Raw genomic sequence first — 21,326 nt, 5'->3', positions numbered from 1 at the left:
GATCGATATTTAAACGAGGTATATGCATTAACCCAAGAGTTGTCATTTTTTGTTCCAGCCTATAAGTTTATTTCAGATTAACAATTAACTAAATTTCCATATGAAACGTGTTTAAACGGACACGATATATATTTTATCACGTTGTAAAACATATATTGACAATTTAAATGTAAATGAAAGAAGACATCATATTTAAATATAGTTTTCTTTCAGACAACTTTTAGAAAATAGTATATTTTTATACGTTGTTATAATTATTTCTTCATAGTAGATATTCATTTTTAACGCTTCAGCAAACCATCTTTGAAATGATCATCGCCATGATGAAAGGATCAAATCAATGTCTAAATTTGTTGACTCGGGGAGTCCTTATTCAGGAGCAATCTAACTTTGTTGCCGGATTTCAGCTGTACATCTCAAATATCCTCCGAGTCCCGGTTTGTGGTCATTACTTTAATTAAGGTTACAAATTCTGCTGGTAAAGCCAGTTAGTAAATAGCAAAATCTTTTTTGAAGATAAAATTTTGATATCGATTGGATTACATTTACGAATTCCATAACAATTAGGAAAATCTTTCTTTTCAACTCTATTTGCACATTCCAACAAGGACTCAAATAACACGACCTTCTCCCCTCTAAACAACTTTCTTTATCTGTTGTAACATCTGTAAACAAGAAGTTATTCGGTTATGAAAAATCCACTAACTTACATAAAGAGTAGTGATACTGTTTCTAACAAAACTGTTTTGTCACCGTTTCTTCTTTGAGCATGCAAACTTTGTAAGAGATATGAAGATGTGAAAAGTTGACAGATTTTGTGAGAACACTGCAGAGGTGTTGAAAAGTTTATACCGATGATAATCCCTGTCACTTAACTAAGGCTAAGTTCCAAGTCTGGAAAAGCTCCATTATCTTAAGTCGCAAAAATGATTACCTGAAAGTACAAAAGATACGTTAAATAACAAATGATAAAATCATTACCAAATAATTATAGATAGGCTATACAAAAATATACGCTACCAAACGTTTTATGATGATTAATCATTATTTTACAAGGATCGACATTAACTAAGAATAATTTTAGACATAAAACTGCATTGTTTAGCCTATGATAAAATTCCTACTTTATTAGTTAGTATTTAAAAATTGTCTTAACAAAAACTATTAATACATGTTTAAATGGTATTTGTCGTGTTTTGCTCGAATAGTTAGTTTTGAATCCAACTATCATAGATGACCGGATTCGGTTAAACCCTCGTGGATATTTATTTTCAACTAATTTTTCTTAATCCAAAATTTAACGCGAAATCCTATTTTTTATAAAACTTTTGACTTTGTGAGGTAGAAATTCCTCTGCACTGTGTAAGTGGGTTCGGTCGTTTCTGACACGGTTTACTTTGTGCACTTAAGAATAGAGGGCATATAAAATAGCTTACAAAAGTAGGTTAACGTAAAACGTTGGTGAATAAGAGAACGAGTACTGTTACACTCTTTCACTGACCTGAGGGATTTTGTATCCCCTTAAAGCACTACACAGACTGGCCCGTAAAACATTTTGTAGTAAAGTACACAACCTCGTAAATTTTTTTATTTTTCAATTTCGAACTTTCAAAATGATTTTAGCGCGTGCCTCGTGAAAATGTGTACCTAACTGAAGTTTAGATCGCCTGCCTATACTAATTCGGAAACATGTTTCTAGGTTACGATCTTAGAAAAAAACTTGTTTTAATGTAATTTAACAATACTTTCAACTTTTTGACTTGGAAACTATTTATTTAGCCGGCAAATTTCAATACCGTATTACAAAGAGTAACCGATTGCTTGCACGAAAAAATGCTTATTAGATGATTTGTAGATTAGTTGTAGGCATCCGGTAAAAAGTATTCAAAAAATTGTTGTGTTTATTACTGCAAGGAAACCCAAATGTGTGTATATACATATTAACCAACAGTTAGCCCTAAAAATGTAATCCCGAAAATTCTAATATTAAAATTAAAAATCAAAACCTGTTTGATTAGTTAAGGTTACAAATAAATTAAGAAAATCTACTTAATATTAAAATGTTTACTATTAAATTAAAACTTAAAGAAGAAAATTAATCATTCTCGCTTATTTGGGTAAAATTCTGGGGGTAAAATTCCGGGCCGTACATTTTGAGCTGTCCTCATGAAGGGGCTAAAAGAACGGGGGTAAAATTCCGGCCCGTACACTCTAGATTTGTATAATTTGATGTGTTCTGATTAAATTCACAACCATGAATATATACGTTCAATTCCAATTATTTAGTTCGTTCAAATCCATCGAACTGATGTTGTACAACTCAAAAGTTCGCGACCGGAATTTTACCCGGTTTGTGACGTCAATTTTCCCCAGGGAGCAAAATTCCAGTGGGATAAAAATCCGCTATCCCACCCATACTTGGTATAATTATTTAGGAAAGCCAAAATAGTCTTTAGAGTTATATTTTCTCGAACGTGAGCTTTCACGAAACAAAAATGACAAAGTTACTATCATTTTACTGGGTCTTAGGAATTAAGTGTATATCATAGCAAAAAAACAAAAACCAACCGTATAGATTAGGTCCAAAAATGCTATAAGATTATTTAAGTAATGAAATATCCTTCAAACTAAAATTGTTTATTTTATTTTATATAGTTTTATCTATATGCTTAAGTCTATAGCATATTCAAATAATATGCTTTTATGGAGCCTATTAATAAACAATAAAATGACAATAAAACTAATTGTAGGTGGAAATAAAAACAAATAAAAACAATTTATAGCTATAAATTATGTACAGTATACTGTTTAATGATATAATTTTAAATTGGATTGTCATTGCGTAATAACACCAGTAATAAATTATTAAATTAGGCCTAAGTCGTATAAATCATCTAATAAATATTTTACGTGATTCTAACCAACTACATGGCTGGAATCCCACCCCCAAAATCCTACAATAACATCAAAATTCAAGTCCAAAAAATCTGCCGATGATGCAACTTGTGACATCAATCCCCCCCCCCTGTGGGCACGCTTACTTTTAGCTATCAAATATAAAAACTGTTGTAATATGTGTGTGTAATTTGTTATGGGAAAATATTGTGCTTTTAATTTTATGTCATATATTTGAGTGTACAAAATATAAACCATAATCTTTAAATTAACAATTGATCATGAGTTTGCATTATTTTAAAATTTTCTTCGTCCTTTAAAAGGATCAAATTTTTTGGTCTTTTTTTAGAGGTTTGAAAGTATACAATTATAAGTAAAAACGTAGGCCTATGTTTTTATGGTAAAATACGGTAATGCAAGTTGTTTATAACTACGTAGAAATGATCTCTTTTCACCAATTGTGTCTATCAAACCCGAACTTACCGCATATCCTAATGAGTTACGCTGTACGCTGTAGCAAATATTTATACAGTATTAACTCGTTATATTTTGTCACTATTTCACTCTGATGTACATTTTTCGAACAATAGATGATATTTAAGTCCTCTAGACAGAGTTAGTAATCTCAAATACGATGACAAACATTACTAAAACTTTGCCAGTTTATAGAAATCCAAGGTATGTAAATCAAGTGAAATTAAATGAGGGTCTCCAGCTACTTGATTAAGCGGAGTAACACTTAATGCAACTAAATTACAGTTAAACTTAATCCCGGGCGCCACTACGCTGTTTGAATGCGAGACACGGACCGCTTCCGTCACCTTAAAACCCTGCATTCTCTCTCAGTCCCACGTCCAGGCAACGTAAAACTATCTACGCTTTATAATTTACTTTGAAATGTAGAGCTCTTCACCATATTATAAATGTTTTTGATACTAATTTTCCTCAACGTATTTCCTAGGTTGATAAAATACTGAATATATTGTATTATGCTCACGGAAGTAAGTACAAAACACATGTTAAGATATCTGTGACGAAGTGGCTTGTGTCTATTCTATAAAATAAAATAATATGAATAAAAAGATTTGCAGAACTCCTCCTCTCGTTACAAAGGCTATCTATCTCTCTCGTCGAAGAACTATCGTGTACTTTATGTCTAGCATCTCGTATTAATCCTAAAGTAACCATTCTCATGACTTCAACTTGATAAACCCTTCAGGCTTGATAAACCTTCAAAAACATATGTATTAGTATTTTTTTCCTTTCACCTTTGTACTTTGTACCTTTGTACCTTTGTACTGGTAGATTGACCTTAAGTTATTGGACGCTTCATGGGTTTTACCAGCTAATAATATATTTTTACAATACTAAAGACAATGAATACAGAACCTGATGAGATATGCTTTTGTACTGCCGATTTGCGATTTTACTAACGAGTATAAATGTAAATCTAGCCTGAACCTCTTGTGAACTTTATTTCAACCATTTGCCTTCTATTTGTGGATGGTATTAAGATATATAGTGTTATTGGTTCCGAACAGGACTATAGTGCTCTTCATGGTGATCTTGTGGAAATTCTAGATCACTGGAGACATGCAATTAGTTGATGTCAGGCACTTTCTCAATGTTTTCCTTTGTCTTGTTCAAACAATTGCATGTATTATTACTATAGCTGTGTTAAAAATGACTATTGTAGTCAATTCTCAATGTGTTTTTTGTCTTGTTAAACTATATTGCATGTATTATTATTATAGGTGTGAAAAATGTCTTTTGTGGTCAATTCTCAATTTTTTTGTGTTTTTAAATATTTTGTAATCTATCACTATGTAAAAAATGTCTATTGTAGTCATTATAATTCTGTAAGTATACGTTAAGTCAGGTGCATTTTCCATTAATAGCAAATGTATGGCATTCAGAATAAATCTATATTTAGTTAAAATTAGCATGAACTACCATAACACATACATACTATTTATTATTTATTTATATAATCTAATTATTGTCACAAAAAAATATGCAATGTAAGTTATTACGCACCACACCAATGTTAGCCATTTAATTTAATTTAACATATGTATTGTTTTGTTAATTACAGCAAGTAGTTATTATGAGTAAAATACTACATCCTAAATTGGAAGATTGTAACAAATTCGACGCTTCGGGCATCTATAAAATCCATTGTACCGAAGGTGGGGATGAAATAGCTCCTACTGAGCGTCTGCAGGATTTCCTGAGCGTTTCTAGAGCTTGAGCCTTCGATTAAATCTAATAAATTTATCAGCCAAAACCGTGACAACTGCAGGTTTGCTGCGGTGGGGGTATATGTATATTTACCATCTTTTGAGTAACAGTATAAGCGTAACTATATGTTTTAAGTGTTATAAGACGTTCCGTTTATTTACTTTCCGTACATTATTGTTCAAAAGTTAAATTTGCAATTGTACACTGAACTTATAATAGAATTTTCGAAAATTATTACTATCGACACTTTTATCCAACAGGAAATGAAATAAGACAATAATTTAGTCAAAATTTAATAATGCGATATTCATAAAATTGAACAAAATCTTTCATGTTGTACAATAATTCCATACAACAATAATCAACTTTTATACTATGTATACATAGAAGCACAGTAATTATTATCAAGACACTTACAATAGCTTTAAACTAATAGATCTATTATAACTATAGTCTTAAAAACGTCCACCCTTAATTCCACAGTCTTCATATTGATTGCAACTTTGGGTTGGCTCCACAGTTCACACACACCCTGTATATTGTAAATGTACTGTTGAATTCACATGAACATATGTGTAACCTTGTTTTCCCTCTTTACTCAGCTGAATACATTTATTTAACCGAAGATTCCATGCTACCTTTGTAAATAAATGTAAATAAATATTCACACCAGCAGTGTGCAACGTTTTTACAAACCTAATATATATCACACATTTTTACCGGGTTTTATCGTTCATATGTGATTACATTATTGTAACGTCAATTGTTATTAAGAAGGTTAGCCACGTGACTTTTAAATGGTACAAAGTAATAATTTATTATTATTCATGTAGTATTACTAATGACCGAACACTTTTTAATAATCTCTGAATTAAAATTAAGAGATTTTAGCCATTATGGCTATTTGCACACACACCGATTTTGGACGGTTGGCAAGCTTGAATTTAGTTACGTACGCCACTGCGTCGCCGGCACATCCCCGGCACCGGCGGTATGCAGTGGCAGTGGCCGGCAGCTCATCAGCATTTTACCGGCGCCGATCGATCAGCGGTCGGCGTGTGTGCAAGGTCCCTTCCTGCCTGTGGTTCACTATTGGAATTCGGACAGCCGGTAAAAGATCGGACGTCCAAAATCGGTGTGTGTGCAACGAGCCTGAGCTTTGAAGCAAAAGTCTTGACGAAGCGTAACTTGCTCTTGACACAAGTCAGTAGGAAGTGCCAAAGTGACGTTGTTGTAAGTAGTCGCTCAGATCTTTAGTCAAATCTCAACATGAGCAGGATAACATAAATTTCATGAACTGACAATATATCGATACCATACTATTACACTTAATTTAAAATGGTTCTGCGCGCATCACTTTGGTTTCTTAAATAGTGATTTTATGTTCTATAGTTTCTTCTACTTCACTAAGAAATTGTGTATGGCAATACTTTTCAAGAACTAAACACAAAAGTTGTTAACAGCGAGTTTTATAAGTAGAAACTAAGAAGGTATAAAGTAATAATCGAAATTCAGGTAAAACCTTTGCGTTACTGGTTTGATTGTTTACATGACTTGTAAAGCAATTGTTCGGTACATACTCTGTGTTAAGATAAAGTCACAACAAACAAGTCATCTCTATGCAAACGTATTGACATTGTTTAGCTTCATACCAACAACATAGTAATTTTGTTAATTGGTTTTATTTAATAAATATGATAAATGCAATATGATACAATTTATTAATTATGTGCATATAAATTTATCATACCTTTTATTTTAAGTTAAATATCCATTTATTGAATTGTATAACTGCATATTTATTTAGTAGTATAAGATTGTAATAATCATTACCTATCAATTTTTGTAATGGTCTTTGGGAGTTGGAATGGAAATACAATGGAAAATGTGCCTATTCTCTTCGGTTTTCCACACGATTCACAAAATTACTACAGAGAACAAGGTTTGGTTGTTTATGTATTTACGGATATCAGATGCACTTTAACACGTGTTATTCATCAAAGCAGGGGATGAGTGAGAATAGCACAAGAATAAATCTAACTGATATATTTTATGTAATGTCAACGGGGCGTGAACCCATGACATTGGACCATGATACGTCTTGGTTTCACTGACGCCCAACTGAGCCCCAGACTCTGAAAATGCTTTACCTCCCCCAACTCCTCTTAGAACCCTTAAAATATTCCAAACATTTATGTACAGAATCTGTTTACAGATTATTTTGAGTCATAAAAATATAACCGATAAGTAAATAATTCTTGAAAGAAAGCAATCTAAAAGCCTCTTGCTATTGATTTGCTATTGATATTTCTCTAATAATGAAAATGATGCAAAAGTAATATGTATTATAGTAACGTTTCTGAATGGATTTTACATTTTCTCTTATTTAACGTTAACCCCTTCTTCAATCCAAAAATATAACAACGAACATTGAAAACATTCAATTACACATTAATGATCACAACCATATCATTGTATGCATAAATAGGGCCGGACTTAATAAGTAGGTCTGGATTTTAAAGTGGCAAAGAAAATGTCTTTACAATTTTATGATCAAAATTGTTATTTTATTCTAGATTCTACATGAGCATTCTAGAGTTTTGTCTCAGTACAGTGGCCATCAGCCTATTTTGTGTTACACAGGATATATCGTGTCAATTAGGTGGCGAGTGGAATGCGCATGCGTACATGAACTCTTACTTCACCACCCTCGTTTTTTGTTTTTTTTTTCACAGTCATCTTAAAAATCGATTGCCATTGGATTAATTTTATACCACTAGCGTATAGGGGCGGGACTCTCAGAGTTGTTTGGAGCCTTTCCCTCATCCTTCTTACTTGCCATCCTTAGTTTATGTAGATATATATTCATCGATGTTTGTGTGTGTGTGTGTTGAGTGTTGCATTCGGTCTGCATATTATTATACAAGGGCAAAACCAGACCAAATCCAGCCTTGACTAAAATATAAGTCGTTTCAGTTATACACCTTTGTCATTCAAACGTGTTTTTAATTATCTTGTAGAATAGTAGTTTTCATAACATCACCATCTAACAATTATTAAATTAAAACTAAATACAGGATACGGTATAACAATCCAAATAGGTTTGGACATTCTATATTGTTTTTGTATGAGGCATTATGGTTTTTACAATTACAAACTTATTTTGTGCAATTTCTTTACATTTCGAAAGAAAATTTTTTTTTATGATTTTAGCAAATAATGTTCTTAATTAAAAATGACAAAGTGTCATAGGGTGTATGTAAAGCGAACGTGGAGCCTATTGTAGACCTTACCATCCCATACACCATCACTTCTTCAACTCCGTCTGAAACAAAGTATTAAAATCATATGGTGCTATTTACGTGTGGATAGTTTACTGTCGTTGCTATTGCTCAGATTGACGCACCCTAAGCACAGGATCTAAAGTGCAACCAGTTTGGTACAAATGTAAAATAAACGAATGATCCACAAGACAAGATTGAAAAATTAGTCATTCCTCCTTTTTCTTATCAATGTAGCAGGGTACCAGAAGATATAAACTGTGACTTGGGCTTCTCTAGCTCCATTGATTGCAAGAAATAAACAGATCAACAGATTTGATGCCCATAAGTGCTATCGTGTTGTTACATTTTATTACATCATAAACAATTACGAATATGTTAAGTTTGAGTTGTATGAAAGATACTTACTGAGTCACATGACGGTGTGCTGCTCGTCCTCCTCCGCCACAGTTGTCAGGTCAGGCTGCGGAAGAGGGAGAGGCATAGTTAGGTCCGTGGCCGGCATTGCCGGGGCCGGCGGGTCGACGAACGGCACCGGCAGTCCCAGTCCGAACAGCGGGTACTCTGTATCCGGGGGTGGGGGTCAAGACGTGGGTGGGTAGTCAATAGTCGTGTTGACCGTCGTCTCGCCGTCCAGGAAGTTGCTCGAGCTACCGAGCTTGGTAGACACCGAGTTCTCTTCGGTCATCCTCCCTGCTAGCGATGATCCGGTGTAGTGATGTTTTAGTTTGTGAACTATCTCGTCATGTACTACATTAAAACACATGGCCGTCAGTGCCATGCCGGCTAGGATGTAGAGTGAGCAAAACCAGATGATGAGGCTGCCGCCCGTCCTGCCAGAACCGATCTTGGTCGATAGAACGCTCGCGGATGGTATCGAATCACCGAAACCGATCGTGCTGAGAGTCATGAAACAAAAGAATATACTGTCCAAAAAACTCCAGGAGCTCTCAAGGCGGCACAGGATGACGGCACCTCCACAGATGTAGGTGATCATGATGAGGAAGCATAATGTGAGAGGTGCGAGACAGCTGGCGCCCGGCTTTGTCTCCAGAACGGAGGTATCTGCGCTAAGACATTCCGAGTCCAGCTTGATGCCGTCGCTCTCCACCCGGACCGGCGAGTGCATGTTGTTGCTGGTGGAGGTAGTGAATGTCGAGGACGGTGATCGCACATAGAAGGGCTCCTGGTGATGCCTGATGGTCTGCAGCTGTTGCTCGTACTCCTTCTGCTCTCGCTTCTTCCTCATCCTCCGCTCTTTCTCCTGCATGCGCTTCTCGTCGTAGCAGCAGTAGCCGCAGTTGGAGCATAGACAGCAACACAGTGACCGTGTGAAGATATGCCTTGCACAGTTAGACAGAAGGCTGCCCATGCTGGAGAGGTAAATGAGCATCAGGGGGATCCCCAGTGCGGCGTAGCCCATAGTCACTGCCTTTCCTAGGGTCGTCCGTGGCGTGATGTTGCCGTATCCTGCAGAAAAAGATATACTATGTTATGATAAGTGTAGGTACACAATAATATTGTTCTCGACTTTGTAAAGAAATAAAAAACATTTACAAACCCACTAAACATACTTAACATAAATGTATAATAGCAAGACGTGGACTAGTCTAGTGGTCGATAGCGAGACTTAGATCCCCGAGGTCATGGGTCAAATCCTTCCAATCACCGATGGACTTTATCTAAGTGATAATGCCGCGTCCCCTCTAGCGCGTTTCCTGAAGCAATGAGGAAAACAATTCCGAACCTAGTAAAATTTAACTAAACAATAGTTGAGAAATGGTATACATTCATGACTTAAAACAGTCTATTATTAGTTTATGTGCCTTATCTGATATAATTCAACCTAATAATTTAAAATGCTTTAAGAATTTCATAGAAGACGAAACTCTGAATAGCTATGCTACAAATTAACAAAACAATTTTTAATCGAAAAAATAATTTTAGTTAGTACAACAAAACGCTAAAATCAATTACTGATAGAGAAAACATAAACCATTCATACAACCTCAACTTAAAACATCAATAGACATTTTCTATTTTAACCACCCTGAAATCCATCACCATTTTTTAAGTAAGGTTACATAGTTTGAAGTGTATTTCCGTTGGCATTAGCTTTGATATTTCACCAATCTGTTGATCGGAGGTAGAAGTGAAGGCAAACATCCGCATACTTTGTGATGAATCAGATTGCTACAGGAGGTGAAGTTTGCAACTAGGAGGCAACTTTGATTTGCTTCCTCGCAACTGAAGATCATACGAGATTGGTTGATAACCGAAAAACTTCCACAAATGTTCATACAATGTTAGGATTGAAATGGACTATATCACAAGTGTTAAAAAACACTTTTAAAATAAAAACAATTAACTCAGTAGATACAAAATGTAAATACTGTATCATGTAGTATTTTCAACTCAATGAGACGGTAAAATATAAATTTTATCATGTTAAAGGGTATAGTAAGGCTCTCTGGATTTTGGAATCGGGAAAAATCTACACTCGACTTTTACAAACATGTTTTAAGGACCACTAACTATATTTAGGTACTTTTTATGTTTACTTGAGAAATTCTAAAATGATGTATTATAACATGTAGTTCTTTCTGGGGAGATATTTTTGGCAGGGAGAATTTGTACAACAAAAGAAAATCGATTTTATTTTTTTCTTAGTGGTATCATGGTAATCTTGATAATGTCCCATTGCACATGTGTTTTCCTTTTACACAACATTATATAAAAAAAAAGTTATCATTATATATAAGAGTAAGCATTACTTTATGTGAAAGTCATCATTATATGATATGTTTTTTGTTGCAAAACACATGTACGACTAGACATAGAGGGAAAACAAGTTGGCAGGGGAAGCGGCTCTAATCTCACATAGGCAAGAAGTGGTGGTTAGAGGTTTTGTGGTTGATGGCACAGCAAATTTGGTTTGGCTATTGTGTGATGGATAATAATTGGTTAGAGAAAGTGGAGGGTAATAGACACTTTTCTGTACTCTGTGGGCCATATTACGCTCGATTTATGTACTATGTTGAAATAGTTGTATTTATATATGGATCCATGAAGATTTTCATGACTTGACTAGGTCTACTGTGATGGGTCTACGTACCGATAGTGGTGAGTACCGTCAGCGAGTAAAGAAAAGCCTTGGCTAGGTTCCAGTCGACCTTCTGCTGCCTCGGATCGTGAGAGTAGCTCCTGGAAGCCATCTCCTCCGTCAGCTTCTGCACCAACTGTTCCTGGAACCTCGTGATCTCCTGAGCTGCCAGTCGCGTCCAGTTCTCGCGATATAGGATGTTCAAGCTCACCGTGATGTCCCATATATTTTCTACAGTTTTTGCTCTCGACTCTTCGCTAATCCTAGCCAGCCATGTCGCGTTCGATGCTGGTCTTCTGTTTTGACCGGTCACTGAGTGTATCTTCGACCTCGACGAGATGGAGTAGAACCCCGAGTCTCCTTCTACGATCAAGAAGATGACCGCTCCGATGAACGTGTAACCGATTAAGATCGCGCATATCATGAGGTTGCTCATGCAGCCTCTGGCGAGTTTGCGCTTTGTGTTTTTGAACCTGATTTTGTCAGCACTGTCGTCGTCGCTCTCAAAACAGAAACAGGTTTGGCTGTCGTCCTCGTGGAAACCCAGGGGTCTGCTCAGGGATGACTTGTTGTTGTTCTTCTGCATGGTGTGCTGGAGATGGCTGTGGAAGGACGGGTTGTAGCGGTAAGTTGTTCCTGTTTTGTCCATCCTCTCCTCAGCGTCGAGTCGTGTGTTGGCAGGGTATCAGCCGTCGTCCCTCAATGGAGTCCTCATGACCTGAAACATAACATCAAGTCTTTGAGTTCGTGAAATCCATTTACACAACAAGATGAAAAAACTATGATTGATAGCACTTAGCAATATTACAACAATGACCACAATAACCATCTGTTGCAGGCGGATCACCTGGTTGGCAATGAAGACGACTTAAGAACTTGTAAAATACGATACGTACAAAAAATATACAGGGTGAGTTTTAATTGCCCCCCCCCCCCAACTTGTTTCTACATTTTTTCAAATATCAATCCCAGACCACTTCCAAACAATGCTGGGTAGTAAGTACTTCATTTTGACAAGGTGGTCATTTCCGGCCGCCATCTTGGATCCACCATATTGGATGCAAAATTTTTTTTTTTCAAATGTAAAGGTGGGGTTGTGACCCATTATTTCGAACTACATTTTTACCCTGATTACAATGCCGCAAACCGTTTTTAAAAATCTTGATTCATTCTAAAGTTACGAGGGCTTTTTAAAACTTTATTTTTAGCCCATTTTAACATTGTTCATTTACAAACTAAGACCATAATCCCAAAATAGTGCTAGATAATGATAAGTATACACTACCAGTAATTGTCCACCTATTTTCACTTGGTTATGACTGATGTATTTTTTTCGGCCGCCATCTTGGATCCGCCATTTTGAAATGTGATAAATTATTTTAAATATGAAGGGGGTGTTGTGACCCATCATTTCGAACTACTTTTTTAAGCTGAACTTAATTCCATAATCCGTTTTTCATTTTCATTTTTTGATTTTGAAATATTGACATTTTTAACAAAAAAGTTTCAATATTTCATAAATAAAACTGGATAACAAAAAATGGATTGCGGCATTGAGTTTAGCTTAAAAAAAGTAGTTCAAAATGATGGGTCACAACACTACCTTCATATTTAAAATAATTTATCACATTTCAAAATGGCGGATCCAAGATGGCGGCCGAAAAAAATACATCAGTCATAACCAAGTGAAAATAGGTGGACAATTACTGGTAGTGTATACTTATCATTATCTAGCACTATTTTGGGATTATGGTCTTAGTTTGTAAATGAACAATGTTAAAATGGGCTAAAAATAAAGTTTTAAAAAGCCCTCGTAACTTTAGAATGAATCAAGATTTTTAAAAACGGTTTGCGGCATTGTAATCAGGGTAAAAATGTAGTTCGAAATAATGGGTCACAACCCCACCTTTACATTTGAAAAAAAATTTTGCATCCAATATGGCGGATCCTAGATGGCGGCCGGAAATGACCACCTTGTCAAAATGAAGTACTTAGTACCCAACAATGTTTGGAAGTGGTCTGGGATTGATATTTGATAATTTGATAAAATGTAGAAAAAAGTTGGGTGGGGTACAATTAAAACTCACCCTGTATAAGCAATACATTAGAAATACATATACAAGATATAGAACAACCATGCTTTAATATACTCTCAAATAAAGGTTTTTAGTAGATAATGTTTACTGTATACTGTCATACACCTGACCCAGTTACACAGAAACTGAAAAATATATTTAAATCAACTTACTCTGGTTAACCACAGGGTTAACTGATAATTTTAGTGTTTTGGGTTTCTTGCTTTTATTTATTTAGATTTTTGTGTTCACTAAAGGTGAATGGATATTTCTAACGAAGATAAACTTTGTAATTTCGAAAATTACACTTATGATAAAGTTTAAATAGAAATCAATCTTTTTTCTACACTTAACTACTTTGTTGCCCTAATGTGACATACGTGTACCACTTTTAACGTGGAGGTTACAGAATAAAATATTTCTCTTTATCCAGTTATAAGCTTGATTTTCACGCAGCGGTTGAAGACTTTATCAATCCTAATCCTACGGTTAGCTTACTGATCATCAAACCCGAATTTCCCGGATCTAATCTAGCCGGTAGCGCTATATTTTTGTTCTACTGTTTTTATGAAAATATTTTCTTTTACAAAATTTGTTTTCATATTATCTATTTTTAATTTATTTTGTGGTCCGAATTTATTTTGTACATTTAATTTGTTTTTTATTCATTTCCACATTTGTTGCATCACATTACGTTTATAATTCAAATAAGCTGTTGGAATAACTGATATCAGGCAATCTTAAATTACTTAGTTGCTAAAACACACATTTTCAACCAACATGTAAATAAAGGATGTTAACATTTATTTTTCCAAAAGAATTCTGAAGAGTTTTTTGGTGTACGCCCGCGTTTCATATTTTCTATGCAACACACATGCCTAATCGGATATTCATTGTTGCCAAAGTGTGCATAACAATTAATGTTAGGCCTAAATCTTTTGTAATAATTTTAATCAACTGATTACAATGTCTAGAAATAGGACCCTTAGCCATAAAATACTTACCACTGGAAAATATACACATATATGTGGTTAGTTTTAATAAATAAATTGTGTATTTATTTCTTAAAACTAACCAGTAAATCAAGCGCGTTGTGGTTTTGTGTTGTAAAATTATTGTGTATATAGTATTTTTTGGCAGACGATCTTGTTTTATCATCTCGTGAAATCACCACGCCACTTGCCTAGTTGGTAATTAATTAATTGTTGTCTAAGAGTACAGAACAATAAATGTTACACCTTATGGCAAATTTAGAAAGGTTACTCAGAAATCCAGAAATATGTTACAATACAATAAAAAGACATACCACTGTAAAACTGTATATAAGGTACATTATTTACTTTGTTTTATTCTATAATGGGTTTTTACATAATCAATGGTTGTTTTGGTCAAATGGTTATTTAGAGATACACTATAATGGTTTTTTAATGCATAGTGGTTGTTTAAAGGTAAAGTTGTCAACATGTTCGTAATTGGATGCCCACACGTGTAATTCGAGCCAGATTTAATTTGAAAAGTTGCCTTGTTGCTGTAACTAACCACAACAAACGTGTGCATTTGTTGTATTCTATTGCACCTCATACAAAAATAGTTTAAATTACATGTTCCATTCATCGTTGTGATATAAAGTTTGGTTATGTTTCAAAGTTGGTCTCAAGATGATAATTGGCTTTACAAACAGTAATAGATACACATATCTTCGTCTCGAACTACGGAGCATCAATAATCTGCCTTGTTGCTCTTCCTGGAAAATTGGATTGTGTTAACACATGAGAGGCAAAGCTTCAAAGGCTTACCACCAGATCAAAAAGAAGAATTTTAAGAAATCTATTCATACAATTTTTTTATAATTGATTTAAAAGTGGTTTGTCTCTAGTTAGTACAATGTACAGTTAATCTTTCTTTTCGCATTCTCAAAACTAGCTAGAGATTGAATTTATGAACCCATGCTCTAGATATTATGTAGGCCAAATAAAAAAATGTATGTTTCTAAGGCACACTACATTAATGATATCGTTCACATATTTTTATCGGTTATAAAATGTGTTTCAAAATACTCTTTTCGAGTTTAACGTTTTGATATACAGTACTGTAGTGTGTTAAAAAGAATAAAACAAACAACACATACACTGTAGTAATTTTAAAATTTCCAGTAGAAGATTGTACTATTATTACATCAAGATTGAGTTATTCTTAAAGTATGACTTACAATGAGTATCACATTATGAAATTAATACTTTCTTAGATTAAATGTATCAATAGTATCCTAAATTCCATACTCAACTGGTACATTTAGCTTAGTTTTAGCCAATGTTTGATCAATCCTAATTAATTTACATGTTAATTTAAACAGAAACATTTAAGGTCACATACGAAAATACCATCAGTTCATATTGTGATGTTTTTCCATTGACTTTCTATTGCACTTCATAACTTATGGAAAATATAAATCGTTATAAACACAACATGTTATGTTAATAATACGCAAATGGTTTTTTTTCTAAAATATCTGTACATGTAACGATTGAAAAGGATTATTCTTACTCGTAAGTCCAAAGAAAATAGGCCTTTAACGGCTACATTCGGTAAGTATTGACAGTTCTACAGGGTGAATAAAAAGTCAAGACCCCCCCCCCCTCTAATATTTTTCCAAGTAAATATACAGAGATATCCTTTTGGTGGTCGTGCAAGCTTAGCAGGAAGTTTCATTTGATGATTTTGAAATTTTTGAGTGTCCCCCCAAAAGGGGGGATTTGGGGGGTAACTCAAATATTTTAAATGTAAACCCCCTTCAAGTGACACCTCATTTTGATGTATTTATAAAAACTTAAAGAATGGTGAAAACTAGAGGTCGCTATCTGTTCTCTATCCAAAATGGTAGCCCGTCAAATGTTGTAAAAAATCAATGGTAAAATTGGTTCGTAATGGTAATATTGGCTACCATTTTGGATAGAGAAGAGATAGCGAACTCTGGTTTTCACCATTCTTTAAGTTTTTGTAACCTCTTCAAAATGAGGTGTCACTTGATGGGGGTTTACATCGAAAACATTTTAGTTGCCCCAAAATCCCCCCTTTTGGGGGGACACTCCAAAATTTTAAATGTAAACCCCCAATTTTGATACTTTGTTTTGAAGTGTTTACAAAAACTTAAAGAATGGTGAAAACTAGAGGTCGCTATCTCTTTTCTATCCAAAATGGTAGCCAATATTACTATTACGAACCAATTTTACCATTGATTTTCTACAACATTTGACGGTCTACCATTTTGGATAGAAAAGATATAGCGACCTCTAGTTTTCACCATTCTTTAAGTTTTTATAAATACATCAAAATGAGGTGTCACTTGAAGGGGGTTTACATTTAAAATATTTGAGTTACCCCCTAAATCCCCCCTTTTGGGGGGACACTTACAAATTTCAAAATCATAAAATGAAACTTCCTGCTAAGATTGCACAACCACCAAAAGGATATCTCTGTATATTTAATGGGAAAAATATTAAAGGGGGGGGTCTTGACTTTTTATTCACCCTGTATATGTATAGTATTAAATTAACTAACAATGTTACTTTCAGGGGCACTGTAATGTCCCCAAAACATTATTTAACTCGATAGATACGGTATATGTGAGTATATGAATCCCTCTACATCAGTGGATTTCCAAAATATTCTCATACTAATACATGTTATAAGTAATGTGTAAATCTTTCGGGTGGATTCTCTTTCAGGGAATACAGAATTTATTATACAGTGGTTATACATATATATATATATTTAAATAGTCGAAAAATGTTCTAAACTGAGATAGTTAAACGAAACTAAAGATAAAACAGAAAGCTGTATAGTGTAGAGGACATGAATCTTCATGACACGTTTTTATTAACCCTCTTTCATGAAAACCCCCGTTTCAATGTTTCTGAAACATTCTCCCGGTTTACGAGTTCAATCCAGTCATTGTGCCGTTCAACAATTATTGTTCATGGCATGAATGTACAATCAATTGATGAACCTTCTCTGGTTCAGAGACAATGCATGTCTCTCTCTCTCTCGCTCTCCTCTGCACCCCTTCCTCTCTTACCCCTCATCGACATGTACATACGGACATCCTAGCTGGGAAACGTTATTGGGATATATTCAAGGCTTATATTCAACAAAGCCATTGATTGTGCCTGCCATGTACCACTTATTTATCAAATCATAACCAAATACAGCGAATTGTGTTGCTTATTAACGGACAGATGGTTACAGACGTAATTGTAATCAAATATCGTTGCTTTTAGTTTTATATAAATTATACTGTTCTACAACCATGCATAGTTTTAATCTCCATTCTGGACCAAAACAGATATTAGGGCATGAGCAGATCACTGCAAACTGTAACTGTACTTAACTGTTACGTTTTGGAGGAAACCCTCTAGTTCATATAATAATTGTGGCAAAGAGAAACATAGTGTGGTAGAAAAGTCCCGGAACGGTTAAATATTTTAAAAAATAATGCAGATAGAGCTACAATACTTGGTACAAAGTTACAGGGCATAAAACTCTATTTTAACACATATTCAATGATCAAATAATTCTTCAGGGGGACGGCCCACAAGGAGTTGGAAGAAAATCTTAAATGGAAGCATAGGTCAATATGCTGCGCAAAATGGCAGGTGTTCAAAGATTTCTTGAATTTGCCATTTTGAATCTTTGAACGACTGCCATTTTTTACTCAGGCATTCTTTTGAGCTTGAATTTATGGCATCGTAATCTAAAAGTGAAGACCTTTAATTTGATGTGCATATCGACCTATTCTTACGTTAACAATTTTCTTCCGATTCCTAGGGCTGTGTCCCCTGAGGAGAAAGCGTATAATAGCAATGTAAATTAAATGAATCTTTGAACAACTGTCATTTTGCGCAGGATCAACCTTTTGAAGTGCGGTTTGCGGCATTGTATTCTACTAAAAAGACCTTTAATTTGATGTGCATATTGACCTATGCTTCCATTTAAGATTTTCTTCTGACTCCTTGTGGGACGTCCCCCTGAAGAGTTATTGAATCACTGAATATGTGTTTAAATAGAGTTTTATGCCCTGTAACTTTGTACCAAGTATTTTAGCTCTATCTGCATTATTTTTTTAAAATATTTAACCGTTCCGGGACTTTTCTACCACACTGTATATCATATTTCAGTTCTGCATTCAAATTAATATTTTTCATTGTATACTGTTATGTTACGCATTAAAGTCAATATTATTAGATTTCGACTAAAACCTGAGTTTAAAGAAACTTAGTATCGATGAAATTTGAATAAACCTACATGGATTTTCTTATTAATATTTACTTGATTTCTTTTTATTCACCTGATTTATGATAGTATTAATATAAATATTGATCGGTACATCCTGAACATTACAGTGTTTGAGTAGCACATTAAAAAACATAAACTTCATAAAATGTTAATAAATAAATCATGTTCATAAATTGATTTTACTAAACTTACGGTCAAAACGTGATTAGTGGGGATATAATTACATGTTACCCATGCCTATAAAAACACTCATGCTCAATCTATTGTACAGTATATGGGTAGTTATATATTTTTATAGATTTGTTGTATATTTTTTTGTCCGGTAATCGATCTAAAGGGTGATTTTTAGTGGTGCAATTTTTAAAACGAAATAAAACAATGAAAAATTAATTGTATTGGCATAAAAATACATTTATTTTAACAAAAGTGTTATGACATTAGTGTTACGAGTAAAATGATTTCTGTCACATGGGCTCCATTGTGTTCCCGTAGAAAGCCCAATCTAGCGGTCCAATTTTCAAACATAATTTCCAACATCTAGGGGTTTATTCCGTCAATAATTCGACGAATGTTGACTTCCAAGTCATTTAAAGAGTGGGGCTTGTCAGCGTGGACTTGAGACTTTGTCGGCGTGATATGTAACAATCGTGGAGGCCAGTTAACATTACCTCTGCTGCATGCCCACACATAGTAGTCTGTCGGCGTGATATGTAACAATCGTGGAGGCCAGTTAACATTACCTCTGCTGCATGCCCACACATAGTAGTCTGTCGGCGTGATATGTAACAATCGTGGAGGCCAGTTAACATTACCTCTGCTGCATGCCCACACATAGTAGTCTGTCGGCGTGATATGTAACAATCGTGGAGGCCAGTTAACATTACCTCTGCTGCATGCCCACACATAGTAGTCTGTCGGCGTGATATGTAACAATCGTGGAGGCCAGTTAACATTACCTCTGCTGCATGCCCACACATAGTAGTCTGTCGGCGTGATATGTAACAATCGTGGAGGCCAGTTAACATTACCTCTGCTGCATGCCCACACATAGTAGTCTGTCGGCGTGATATGTAACAATCGTGGAGGCCAGTTAACATTACCTCTGCTGCATGCCCACACATAGTAGTCTGTCGGCGTGATATGTAACAATCGTGGAGGCCAGTTAACATTACCTCTGCTGCATGCCCACACATAGTAGTCTGTCGGCGTGATATGTAACAATCGTGGAGGCCAGTTAACATTACCTCTGCTGCATGCCCACACATAGTAGTCTGTCGGCGTGATATGTAACAATCGTGGAGGCCAGTTAACATTACCTCTGCTGCATGCCCACACATAGTAGTCTGTCGGCGTGATATGTAACAATCGTGGAGGCCAGTTAACATTACCTCTGCTGCATGCCCACACATAGTAGTCTGTCGGCGTGATATGTAACAATCGTGGAGGCCAGTTAACATTACCTCTGCTGCATGCCCACACATAGTAGTCTGTCGGCGTGATATGTAACAATCGTGGAGGCCAGTTAACATTACCTCTGCTGCATGCCCACACATAGTAGTCTGTCGGCGTGATATGTAACAATCGTGGAGGCCAGTTAACATTACCTCTGCTGCATGCCCACACATAGTAGTCTGTCGGCGTGATATGTAACAATCGTGGAGGCCAGTTAACATTACCTCTGCTGCATGCCCACACATAGTAGTCTGTCGGCGTGATATGTAACAATCGTGGAGGCCAGTTAACATTACCTCTGCTGCATGCCCACACATAGTAGTCTGTCGGCGTGATATGTAACAATCGTGGAGGCCAGTTAACATTACCTCTGCTGCATGCCCACACATAGTAGTCTGTCGGCGTGATATGTAACAATCGTGGAGGCCAGTTAACATTACCTCTGCTGCATGCCCACACATAGTAGTCTGTCGGCGTGATATGTAACAATCGTGGAGGCCAGTTAACATTACCTCTGCTGCATGCTGTGTGTCACGTCCATTGTCTTGTTGGAACCATATATTTTATAAATCCTGTTTGATTTCATTTATGTAAGGAACACGTGTAGAGCTACTGGAGCTAGCAAACGGGAAGACATTCGGTCACAAAATTGAATTTGAATAATAATTAAGCATTTTGAAAAGATGTAACCAAACAAATAAAACTAAAGTATGGGAAGAGTTATTTATCTATAAACATAAAATGAAGGGCAACGGCAATGAAATTATGTTTAAAAAGTGGGGAATACTCATATAAGATCACTTATCAACTGTTTTGTGAACTAGATAGAAAAAATATAAATAAGAACCTAATTTTTGTTTCCCATGTTAATCTTATGGAGTAATACGAAACTTTAAAGGGCACCAGGGCCTCATTCTCTAATTATTTCCCTAAAAAGAAAGGTTCCTGCACAACTTCAAGTTACGCGCTTTCCAATGACACCAAAAA

General features: G+C 35.3%; 1 protein-coding gene across 1 annotated transcript in view; it reads right to left on the bottom strand.

Annotated features, from left to right (window-relative positions):
- Nucleotides 1–5,428: 5,428 nt before the first annotated feature.
- Nucleotides 5,429–21,326, bottom strand: part of LOC128982189 (TWiK family of potassium channels protein 7-like) — a 41,931-nt gene continuing 26,033 nt past the window's right edge. Inside the window, exons 2-4 of the mRNA XM_054401253.1 lie at nt 11,533–12,238; nt 8,826–9,887; nt 5,429–8,461 (exon numbers count right to left, since the gene is read on the bottom strand). Of these exons, the coding sequence (XP_054257228.1) occupies nt 9,001–9,887; nt 11,533–12,169 (1,524 nt within the window). The 5' untranslated portion in view covers nt 12,170–12,238 and the 3' untranslated portion in view covers nt 5,429–8,461; nt 8,826–9,000. The remainder of the gene's footprint in view (nt 8,462–8,825; nt 9,888–11,532; nt 12,239–21,326) is intronic.

This window comes from Macrosteles quadrilineatus, unplaced genomic scaffold (genome assembly GCF_028750875.1).
Source record: "Macrosteles quadrilineatus isolate MER2022 unplaced genomic scaffold, UCM_ALF_1.0 Scaffold_158__1_contigs__length_248989, whole genome shotgun sequence".
Taxonomy (NCBI): Eukaryota; Metazoa; Arthropoda; class Insecta; order Hemiptera; family Cicadellidae; genus Macrosteles; species Macrosteles quadrilineatus.
The sequence above is the reverse complement of the archived record's forward strand: the minus strand, read 5'-3'. Positions and strand labels throughout refer to the sequence as shown.